General features: G+C 54.3%; 1 protein-coding gene across 4 annotated transcripts in view; it reads left to right on the top strand.

Annotated features, from left to right (window-relative positions):
* Positions 1-7,289: 7,289 nt before the first annotated feature.
* Positions 7,290-11,733, top strand: part of Ephb2 (EPH receptor B2) — a 184,793-nt gene continuing 180,349 nt past the window's right edge. For all 4 annotated transcript variants that reach the window (XM_050155797.1, XM_050155803.1, XM_050155809.1 and 1 more), the window contains exon 1: positions 7,290-7,498. In XM_050155797.1, the coding sequence (XP_050011754.1) occupies positions 7,438-7,498 (61 nt within the window). In that variant the 5' untranslated portion in view covers positions 7,290-7,437. The remainder of the gene's footprint in view (positions 7,499-11,733) is intronic.

An 11,733-nucleotide genomic window follows, 5' to 3' on the forward strand; every position in this document is an offset into this window, starting at 1 on the left:
CTTAACCATTGAGCCATCTCTCCAGCTGTAATCTTTGCTCTTCCCGACTCACTCTTGCTGGGAGCTTTCATCACTCTACCTGATACCAATACTTCTCATACACCCGGGTCTATCAAGAATGATCCCTGCATTATACCTTTGGCGTGTTTCTTCAGCCCCAGCATCCAGCCTACATGTGCCCAGATGGGGCAGTTCTCCTGGGCATCCCTGCCCCCATATTCAATATATTGATTCTGCTGCACCTCTGCTGCCAGGCACCCATCCAAATAGCTCTTGCAAACTCCTGAAGAGAGGCAGATTGGGAAATGGGCAGTCAGGTGAACCGCCAGTCATATAACTCTGTACTACTGAGGGCGCCAAGATCAAAGCAACCTGTATCAGGCTCGACAAGCAACCGCGCCAACCTTTCACCTGGGTATGGCCCTCTGCCGTTTACAGAGGCGTCACCATCTCTAGCTCCTTTCATCTTCCAACAGGGCCCCCGATACAAGGAAACCAAGGCTCAGGAAGTTCCATGCCATGAAAGCTGTGTATAAGGCAAAGAATATGCTGGGATTGGAACTCAGATCCGGTTTCAACCTCACTGCGGCCACAAGCTACAGAAAGTCTTAAATCAGGGGATGGGGAATTCTGGCACCCAGCTTAGATTTCCTGAGTCTTTTGAATGACTTTAGCCAAGTCTCTTCCTCTTTGGGTCTTAGTTTCCTCTGCAGTCAAGTGAGGAGCCCCTGAAGATCAAAGTGGATGCTAGAATAGACTGCCAGCCAGGCCACACCCACCCCGGGCCACACCCACGCTAGGTCCCTTCCACTCCAGGTCCCTCCCACCCCTTCCTTGACCCTTTGCTCCAGGCCGGTACCATTCTAGGGAAGAAGTGAGTCTTTGTTTCGGTTGCTCACGAATACATCAAAGTGTCTTCCCACCTATTTCTGACGCCAGGCTGTTTCTTTGTATCAGTGGGAGAGATGTCAATCAACTCAACACCCAGGTTCCAGCCCTCTGTTGGGCTCTGGGATCTTGAGGTGAGCAGGATGTGGACAGGAGTTGTAGGCTCGCAGGCTGGAAGACGGATGTGTCTCAGATATGCGCTAAGACAGGAGTTCGGATTGGCACCTCGTTCTACGTTGTTTTCTTTCGAAATAGCCCAGGTGGTCCTCAGACTTGACTTGTGAGCCTCCTCCTTCCACTTCCCAAACGCTGGGATTATGGACATATACCCACCACACCCAGTTTGCACTCTTTATTAGTAGTCTTTGAGACACTATGTAGCCCAGGATGGTTTGTAACCACCAGTCTTCATGAGCATTACTCCGTGTTAGCATTACAAGCCTACGCCACCACACTCAGCCTCATTCTGTCCTCCTAATGAGTCTGCAAGGTTTGGATCCATTTTATAGATAAACCCAGAGCCAGGCATATGATGCATGTCATATAATATAATATATAATCCCAGCATATAATATATATAATAAGTCATATAACATAGAATCCCAACATTCAGGTGTCTGAGGCAGGAGGATCATGTGTCACATAACAAGACTGTCTCACAAGCAAACAATAAAACAAAGAAACTGAGGATAAAGGAATCTAAGGTCACAGATGGCCTCAGTGGCCTCAACAGATCATTCTCTAAGTTCCAAGCCCCCATCTTTCTGTGCTGTGAGACAATTAGGGGGTGGAGGAAATCAAGGCACGTGTTATCAGCCCACCGGTGAGGGAGTCTGTGGAAGGATTCAGGGAGTAGGCGTCATGTAACAGGACTTGGAGGATGACTTGGAGAAGGTGGCGGAGTGGAGCTGAGGTTGATAAGAACTGGGGCACGAGGAGGAGAATACAAAATAGGGCCTGAGTTGAACAGAGATGATGTTGGTGGATGGAGCGGTACAATCTCTGAGGAGCCTTGAATGTCAGGATAGAGGGGTGGTATTTCCTGCAATGAGGACTCATGGAAGCTTATAACAGGAAGGTGGATTGATCAGAGATGTTGATCTTGGGGAAACCTATCTAGAGGACTGGATTAGATGAGACCCCAGTACCTCCTGCCTCTGTTAGATGTCTGTCCAGCTCAGGCTCCTGGAAGAGTGCGCTAATGCTAGAGGCCACCAGGTGGCAATAAAGAGATCTGCTGCCCAGAACCTCAGCCCAGCCCAGTCACCTCTACCTCCCAGTGACAAAGACTCCGGGCTGGCTTCAGACTCAAAGTGGCTTTCAGAGGAATCAGTCCTCCCTCCTGGCCGCTCTGTCCACTCTTGCTCGGCACTCAGAGGATCATCCACAGCTGGGCTATGTTCCCAGTCGCCTTCAGGAGGAGCAAGGAGTCATCAAGAGTTGCTGATGTTTTTCCATCCCCTGGTCCCTGGGGTAGCGTATCTCCCTTAGTCATGATCTAACAACACATACTCCCCACGCTAGGAGGAGAAAAACCAGGACTCAGCACTGTGCACGCCGCAAAGATGCACCCAAATCGTGTGCCTAGAAGAAAAAAAAAAACGTGCTGAGAAAGAAATCGGTCGCAAACCATGGGCAGCGGCTCTCAGGTCGGGGTGGAGCACTGGGCGACTCTTGCTTATTAATTTTGTTTCTTCTGAAGTGTTCGCTGTCGTTTTTATTCTTCACACTGAGAATGTGTTGTGATTTTCTCAGAAGGTAGAAAAAAACTTTTCTCAAAATAGGGAGCGCAGCCAGCCAGGCGTGCGGGCACATGTCAGTAATGCTAGCATTTGAGAGACAAAAGGATCATAAATTTGAGGTCAGCCTGATCTACCTAACGAGTTCCAGGCCAGCCAAGGCTACGTTAGGGAGACCTTGTCTCAGACAAAAATAAAGAGGGGGATGGGTCTGATCCTAGCTGTCAAGATGATCTTTCCCAGCCCATCCTCTAGGAAGCCCCACCCCCATCCTTTCTCCAGGGAGAGGCTGCGATTTCGTCCTCTGTCCTGGGAGAGTTTGGACAAATCTCACTTTTCACTCTGCAGGACAGTTAAGGCTGTCAGAGAGGGTTTAATGTAGCATAGGCTAGCCTCACACTGTGTGGCTGAGGATGCCTTTGGCTTTCTGGTCCTCCTGCCCGAGTGCTGGAATTGCAGGTGTGCACCACCAAGTCCGGTTTATGAAACTCTGGGAATGGAACCCAGGACTTGCGCATGCTAGGCAAGCATCCAGCATCGTCCTCCATGTCTACATCTGTGCCCCCTGTCACACGGGGCTACTCAGCATTCAACACCAGGCGGATGGAAACCGAGAAGTAGCAAAAGTGAAATACCAGATTACTCCCCCTTGTAACCCCAATACTGAGGAAGCTGAGGCAGGAGGACTGCCACAAGTCAAGACAACACTGTCTCAGAACAAAAGAATGTAAGAAAAAAAAAAACCCATGGAATGGTTTGCTAATTACACGCTGACACGGTTTAAATAGTTAAAGTTAACTTTGCCTGCTTCATTTTATTTTTCTTGGAGGTGGTGTTAGAACCCAGGGCTGGGGCTGAGACAGGTTAGCACTTAAGAGCACTGGCTGCTCTTCCAGAGGACCTGGGTTCAATTCCTAGCACCCACATGACAGCTCACAACTGTCTGTAACTCCAGTTCCAGGGAATCTGGCACCCTCATGCAGACAGACATTGCAGACAAAAGGCCAGTGCACATAAAATAAATTTAAATTAAAAAAATCAATAATTCCTTATTTTTTTTTAAAAAGAACTGGGATATCACACATACTAAACACACAAAGCATTCCTCTAATAAGATGCATGCACCCCAGTCCTCCATTTAATTTTTCTTTTCTTTTTGAGGGGAGGTTTTTGAAACAGGGTTTCTATGTGTAACAGCCCTGAAACTCACTCTGTAGACCAGGCTAGCCTCGAACTCACAAGTATATGCCTGCCTCTTCCTTTCTAGTGCTGGGATTAAAGGCATGCGTCATCACCGCCTGGCCCTTCATTTAATTTTTTAATGTGGCCACAAGAAATTTAAATTACATTTGAGCTGGTATCAGGTTTTTTTCTGGGCAGTGTTGACCTGTGAGCCCCATAAGAGGAGAGTTAGATACACTTGGGCTCAGGCTCAGAGAAGTGAAAGTCTTGTCTGTGGTCACACAGCAAACCTCAGATCCTCCAGCTGGGCAGTGGCTGGAGTGTGTTCTGATCCACACATGGCCAAGGGTCTCCATCAGTCTAGTAACTGGGCAGGTTAGGTAGTGGGAGGATGGCTAGGAGACACCCAACAGGTCCCATCCTCACATTCGTTTGACCTGGCTTTCAGCTGTCATATTTTCTCCTCGGACAGGCTTCTATGACACCCCCACACACCCACCCACCGCGGTCTGTCACTCCGCTTTATTGTCTTCCTGGCCTGGACCATTGTCCATCGTTTTGTCCCTATTTGGGGCTCCCTGCAGGGTCTTGTCTAACAGGTCCTCAGCTGCATTCCTGCCTCCCCCGTGCCTGGCATGCAGGCAATGCCCAACTCCTGCTTGTCAATCAAATGAGACAGCGACACAAACAAGCTAGGGCATCAAAGTCCCTCTGCAGCTGCAGCAACACACAGGGGGCTGTGCGGAGAGTACCTGGGCAAGTACCTTTCCCTGTCTGGATCCCGATTTCCCCTTCTAAAAGCTGGTGCTGGGGGCGGGAGGCTCGGCGGGTTGAATTATCATGAGCTGATGGGTGTGAACACTGCTTTGTAAACTGTTAAAGCGTGATTGCAAATGCGAGGAGCTGTTGTCATTAGACAAATGAAGCTCCCAGCCTGCTCTCCCTTTGCAGTAGGGACCCAGGTCTGGATCCAAACTGTTCCAGCTTCTGCACCTGGAGAGGGGAAGCTTCCCAGCACCCTGCCCCCCCCCATGGGGAGCATCTAACCTGCTGGGGTTAGAGAAGGGATAGGCAAATTGAAGACAATCAAACTATCCTGAGGCCCTAGCCGGAGAACCACTGATCACCTTTCAGGAAACATCCTAAGCAAATGGGTGTTTCAAGGGGAGGCCAAAGTTAGTGGAGGCTCTTAGTAGGGTGTCTCCGAGGTGGAACCCTGGTCACAGAGTAAGAGAAAGCTGGGTACAGTTTGACTGGGACAAAGGCAGGCTGAGGCAGCTGCCAAGAGAGCATAGAGGAAGGCCCTGGCTGGGTGACAAAACTCGGCTGTTCTATAGGATCCCAAATGGGGAATAATAATAATAAAAAAAAGCGTAGGGAGAACGGATGGAAAAGTTGAGGGACTTTATTGTTGTTATGATTTTTGTGTTAAACCAGGTAAAGGTCCAGACTGTTACCTATTAATGATAAGGTTTTCGGTGGCTGTGGGAAGCTCATTTATTGAATAAATATGTTCTATGGACCCATGGGAGGCCCAGGGGATGGGCACTGGTGTCAGATGGACAGACCTTGAATCCTAGCTCCAACGTGCTACATGACCTTGAACAGATGACTTGCCAGGTCCTCAGTCCCATCACCTGAGATGGTCAGTACCTGCCACCAGGGTTGAGACAATGGAGGAGTCAAACATCTGTACACCTAAACAACCCTGAGCCTCAGTCCTGCTACCAGGGTCCTCCAAGAAAGCTAGTGTCTGGTATTTGAAGTTTGCATCAAAGGAGGACACAATTGTTAGGGGTGTGTTGATGATGGCAAGGGCCCCAGGGGATAGAAAGCAAGCCGGGCTGAATCCACCCAGCGTGTAAGAAGCGTCCCGTAATTTTTTCTGGAAATGGGGATGGGCCACCTGGGATGGAGAGGAATAGGTCCAGAGTCCACCAAGTCCTAAGTCCCTTGGAACGTCTGGCAAGCAAAAGCAGAATAATAGCCAGGGGCACCCAATTCATCTCTACTCCAGGCAAGAGTCTGCAGGCAACGCGGGGTGGAGGGTGTTGGCAGAGGGGAGTATCTTCCGTTCTCTTCTGCCCTCCTTGGCTCACTTCTCTTCTACTTCCTTTGCAGCCTTCAGATCCCACCTCTGCCTGGTGGCCTCCCAGGGTAACGTTCATTTCCAATGGACTCTCAGAGCTTCAAAAGGTGACCCACATCTCCAAACCTTGGCTGGTTCTCAGGACTGTCTGCCTGATGGGCCTTGAAGGGAAGACATCTCTGGGACATTTTGCTAGTTTGTGGGACAAAGGGACTAGAGAGGTCTGCACTGGATTTTAACAGACTGTCCCTCTAGGGGACTCTTCTACCCAATGCAAAGAGCATGGCCAGTGCTGTGGCTAAGCGTGTTTTCAGGAGAGCAGATCCCAAAGGCCAGGGGCCCTGCCTGGGTGGTTCCCGCAGGGTCCCTACAGTCCGCCCACCACCGGCCTCAGCAAGCCCGCTAATGATGACGGTGATGAAGGCTGTCAGAGCAGGCTGGGCCCACAGAAATGGAACAAGGGGTTGTGTCCTCCCTGAAGGGACAGCTATGCACAAAACCCGAGCAGCCCAGACAGGTCCATTCCACTGAGGGGTGGAGTAGGGGCTGTCGCTAGGCATCCCCCTGGGCCTCCTCCACACCCCTGCGCGCAAACTGCACCGGGAACCAGATCAACAGAGGAGAAATACAATGTGCGGCTGGAAAGGTCCGCGGGGAGGGGCCGGTGGGCTCGCGCAAAACAACAAGGCAAGGAGGGAAGGCCTGGGGTCTGCCTGCCAGGACCCGCCACCCCTGCCAGAGAGAACCCCGGGCCCGCGGGCGAGCGCCAAGGCCCACTCTCCCAGGCAGAGGCCCCAGCCCAGCCCCAGAGCCTGGGAAAGCCGCCTGTTTTGTTCCCAGCTTCCCCCTCTCTTTTCCCCCCTCATTCATTGCAGTTCAGTCCCTTTCGAAGCCGCAGGGACGCGGGTGGCAAGGCTCAGGCAAGGGGGTGGCACTCCCGGCCCTGACAGGTAGAGCTAGTCCCGGGCTTTGGGTAGCCCCTTCCTCGCTCCCTCCCCCCCCCCGCCCCGGGTCCCCTCTCTCTGCTCCTGTCAGCCGCGCCAGACGATCTCGGCTTTGCAGCATTCAATAAAAATTGAGAAACATTTGGGCTGAAATCGCTGCTTTATCTGGAGGAGCCACAGCTTCGGACGAGACCACTGCTGCGCGGGGGGGAATCTGGGGTCCCAGACGCCAGGGTGCGTGGGGTCACGGTGTTTCAGCGCGCTGATGCACCCTCCGAAGGAATATGAAAGACTAACAGGGTCGTGTCTCGGGCGTGGTGCAACCCGTGGGCACGTGGAGTACAGGCGCAAGGTTGGCAATCTAATCCCGGCTCCCCCCGCGCCCGCGGCTCAGGTGGGCCGTGCCCAGCGCTGGCGGAGCCCGGGTCCCCGTTCTGCCCGGGCTGGATGGCTCATTCTGCTGGCTGCGCGGCGGCGGCGGCGGCTCGTGTGTGTGTGTGCGCCGCGCCCCGCCGCTCCCCGCCGGCCCCCCGAGCCCGGGGCGCGCGCTCCAGCCCCGGGATCGCCGCGGCCCGAGGCTCCCGGCAGCGTAGCAATGGCCGTGCGCAGGCTGGGGGCTGCGCTGCTGCTGCTGCCGCTGCTAGCCGCCGTGGAAGGTGAGCGGGGATGGGGGCGGGGAGCGGCCACCTCGGCCCCGGGTCGACCCCTCACTCGGCCCCGCGGTCGCAAAGTTTGCCCGGGGGCCGGTGCCGGGCGCAGGTGGCCGCAGGGAGGTGTGGCCGGCGGCCACCGCTGGGGAGGACGCGGGGCCCCGCGGGCGCCCGGACGAGCGGCGTGCGCTGATTGACTGTGCCAGGAGGAGGCGAAGGGACCATCTTGCCGAGGCTTTGTAGCCAGCCCGGCGAGCGCCGCCCAGGGCCGGGGGCTCTGCCCACTGCGCGCCCGCCACCCGGGTCCCTGCATCCCCACAGAGCCCGGCGCTGGCTCTGCCTGGCTCGGCACCAGTCTCAGGGGCGCGGGCCCGGCGCGCAGTGGGCGCTGCAAAGTTTGGCAGGGAGCGTTCCAAGGGAGGCACGGCGGCCGCGCCAAGGATTGGGGATCCCGGGCCGCGCCCCCTTGGATGCAGTCTGGGTGACCCGAAGAGTCGGAGGACCCGCGGAGTGGAGAGAAGCGCTCGTGTCCCCCACTCCTTCGTCCGTGCCCGCACGGTCGCCCGCGGCGTACAATGGGGTCCCCTCCCCAGAAGGACTGAGCGGGGGATGGGGCAATGGGCATCTCTCTTGCGCGGGGTCCTCCGGGTACCTCCGCGGGCCACCGCCCCGAGGGCGACACAGCTCAGCGTGGAATCTGGAGCCCCGAGAACTCTCCAGCTGCCGTCAGAGCCCCGACCAGATGCTTTGCCATGTGTTGTTGGCCTTGGCCTGGGTCTCAGGGCCTCTCCCCGAGGCCTCGCGCTGTGGTACCACCCGACCCCCCGGGGGCGGGAGTGGCTGCCAGGTGGTCGCAGCTCGCTGGCTGTGGAGGGAAAGTTGTTGGCGGGGGTCTGGGTGTGTCCGCCAGGAATGGGTGGACTGGTAGGACCAGTCGTGAATCCTAATAATGGTTCTCACGTGTACTGCACTTTACAGTTTTCCAATCGCTTCACAGTTTATGAAGTACTTTGCTCTCAGTGGTTTACTGCGTGCTGCACGGTTGACAAGGTACTTGAAGCCTTCTTTGCAAAGTGCTTGCCGGCCCGACAGTCGTGTTGAATCCTTCCTTCAAGAGAAGTCTTCCGGGAAGCCAGATGGGTCGAATTTTTTTTTTTTTACTGGTTTTAACAAATAGGGAAACCCGCGGGTTCAGAAAAATCCCGTCTTACCCATAGCCATTGGGTGTTAAAAATAGGCCCTGAGTCTGAGGTCTTTGAAACAATTGACTGTGCTTTCTTGCCCCTAAAGAGGAGACTCCTTCTAGGAGTGTGCCACCGGGGGCTTGAGAGGTGCGGCATAGAGTGTCTTATTCTTGGGCCGCTTTGGGGTGAAGTGTGAAGAAGCCTTGAGGGGTCCAGGCACAGCCACTACAGACATGGTGGGGGACCCTGTGCTAGAACTTAGTTTCTCAGTAATGAACATTTTAGTGACCGCAGTATGGGGGGGTGCGGGGGGAGGGAAGAAAGGGGGGTCATTGGATGGCAGCCATCGTGTTTGGCACCAAGGCAGCTGTCCTCTGGCTCCTGCAGGATTTGGCGGCTGCCTGCGGTTTCCCAGAGTGGGGTGGCCAGGGCACTGAGGGTGCCACGGGCCTTGGGTGTGGAGGACAGCCCAGGAGCCCGGCTGCTGGCGGGGAGCACCCTGGGATTTGGTTGGTGTACCACTTATTACACTGGCTTTGGGGAAATGAGTCATGTGCTGGCCCGCTATACGTTGGGATGTTTACAGTATTATGGGGAGCTTGGCATAAATATTGCTATTTAGGTTGCAGTCAGTGGGGCTGGAGGGGAGGAAAATTGGCCTCTCTTGCGCGTTTGAGAAGGCCTGGGTGTGTTTTTAATTACCGTGGGGTAGATGGAAGGGCCACGTCTGTCCAGCTCTGGCAAGTGGGTGGTTAGAATCTGGGGGGCCGTGGCCTGACTGGGCCCTGGCCCTGGCCCTGGACACAGGGCTGGTTGGTGGCTGATGTCACAAGATGGGATGGCTGCCCGTTTGGGGGCAGGAGTAGGAGGACACTAGAGAATGTAATCCATCATGATAGGCTCGTATTGGACTGAGAAATGGTGTGAGGTGGGTTGCAGGGGTCCGCTTCTAATTCACTTGGGACCCTGGGCCAGCTCTCTTCTTTGTAGGGGCCTCAGTTTCCCTAGATAGGGACTTTGGCTATTCTCTCGGGATTCCATTATGTATACCCACCATCCCATAATCTTTTCTTCAAGTCACCTTTACTTCATCTGTCACTCAAGGGTGGGCACAGTGGCCATCTCACCTGTGTGATTATAAGAACCACACTGAATAGTGGATGGAGAAATAGTCCAACTGCTAGAATTGGGTATGGTCTTTGTGCTGGGAAGGTGACATGAATGGTCCTGCACATCCGGGGAACTCTTGGACTCTTCTGGATGCAGCCCCATCTGTGGGGCAGCGTGGAGGCCAGAGGCCGGGGAGGACAGCTCTTGTCTCTGGCATGAAGAGCCATGAGGCTCCCACCGCCTGCCTTCCTTTCTCCTCCAGCCGCTCTGTCTCCCAGCCCATTCCAGGGCCGGCTTGAGCTTTTCAGCCTAAGAATTCCCAGCTCCAGCCTGTGGAATGCTCGAGAGGAGAGGGGGTGCTCGAGAGGAGATGGGGTGCACGTGCATGCGTGCACGCATGTGTGTGTGCTGGGGAGCAGTCCCCCCCCCCCCGCCCTGCAAGAATGGTGAGCATAGTGAATCGCCCAAACCACAAGACCCCTCCAGGAAAAGCAAAGCGTTGAACATCTGGAGCCGGGGCGTCACAAGGCAGAGAAGCCCCGGGACACATCTGACAGAGGACGGTGGCCGGCTCACTGCTAGATGGAATGTAAAGGTTGAGGTCTCCCCCTCACAGCCCTTCGTTTGCTCTCCAAATATTTATGGTGCTTCCTTTTTGGCTGGGTGGTGCTGGACCCCGGGGCAGGCAGGGAGGCAGGGGACAGGCTGACAGAGAAAATAGTTGGCAAGAGCGAATGTGTGAAGTGTATCCCCGAGCACTGCCAGGAGGAAGTCGAGGGCCACCTGGGGGTGCAGTTTGGGCTGAAAAAGGGTTATTTCGTCTTTTATGGCTCGATGCTGCGTTTCATTTTCTCACTCCCCGCTCTCCCGGCAATGAACTTTCTTAGCCACCTGGCGTTTTTTACAGATTGATCTCTGCAGAGTTGAGGCGGTTGACTTTGGGAGGATGAGGATGAGGAACACATTGCCTGGCAAGCCAACAGCATATGGGAAGGCCTGGGGCCGGATGATCTGGCATTTCCTGGGGTGTGACCTAGGGGAGGGTGCCTGGAGGGCACCAGTGAGGTGACACAGCGGTGAGAGAACAGGCGGAAAGGCTGGGATGATGGCCTACTGATGGGAGGGAGGTGGGGAGCCATTGAAGGTTCTTGAGCGGTTTACTGAGGGACCTGGCCAGGTTTGCATTTGAAAAGATGGGATGACTTCAGTCATTAGGGATGTTGATTTAATCCCAAATAATCTAGATTGGGCTGGACTGTGAGTTTTAGGGATAAAGACAAGGACCTCCTGGACCTTTTGTAAGCCCATAGTTCTGGTACTGGAACTGCTCAAATGCCAGTTTCCAAGAGGCCTTCTCTGACAGTATCACTTAAAACAGATACCAGTTTTGCTACTTTGTATCCTATCTGCTTGTTTTGGCTTCCTAACACCAAGTTGGTTTCCTTGTTTCATGTTGTCTGGCACTCGGGACCATGAACCCCAGAGGAAGCGATTCAAGCTGCTTTGTTGACTGTGGCATCCAAAGGTGCAGAGCTCCTTGCTCTGATACCCGGGGCACTGGGTAACAAGTGTGCATAAGATGGAGTATTGAGTGAGTGAACACAGGATGAGCGTCTGAGAAGGAAAGGGCCTGGGTAACCAAGGAAACCTTCCTGGAGAGAGAGGGTCTGGGGATGGTCCAAACGGGAAGTGTTTCAGGGTGAGGGATAGACAGTTCAGCCAGAGGGCCACATGGATTCTTTCTGATGAGGGCTGGGAGCCCAGCTCTGTCTTCTGGGGCTTCATATGTCTGGAGGCCTGGTGAATGTGGGGTAAATTTACAGTTGTTTTCTATGGAAGTTTTTTTTTTTTTTCTGTTTCTCGAGGAGGTAGCTTTTGTAGAAAGCAAGGCTTCGCTTTAAAACCCAGCACTGATAACTCTAATCAGATGAACCTGCTCTGTCGCCC

The sequence above is a fragment of the Alexandromys fortis genome, unplaced genomic scaffold, assembly GCF_014885135.2.
Source record: "Alexandromys fortis isolate MF-2015 unplaced genomic scaffold, M_Fortis_MF-2015_v1.1 scaffold_26, whole genome shotgun sequence".
In the NCBI taxonomy this organism is placed as follows: domain Eukaryota; kingdom Metazoa; phylum Chordata; class Mammalia; order Rodentia; family Cricetidae; genus Alexandromys; species Alexandromys fortis.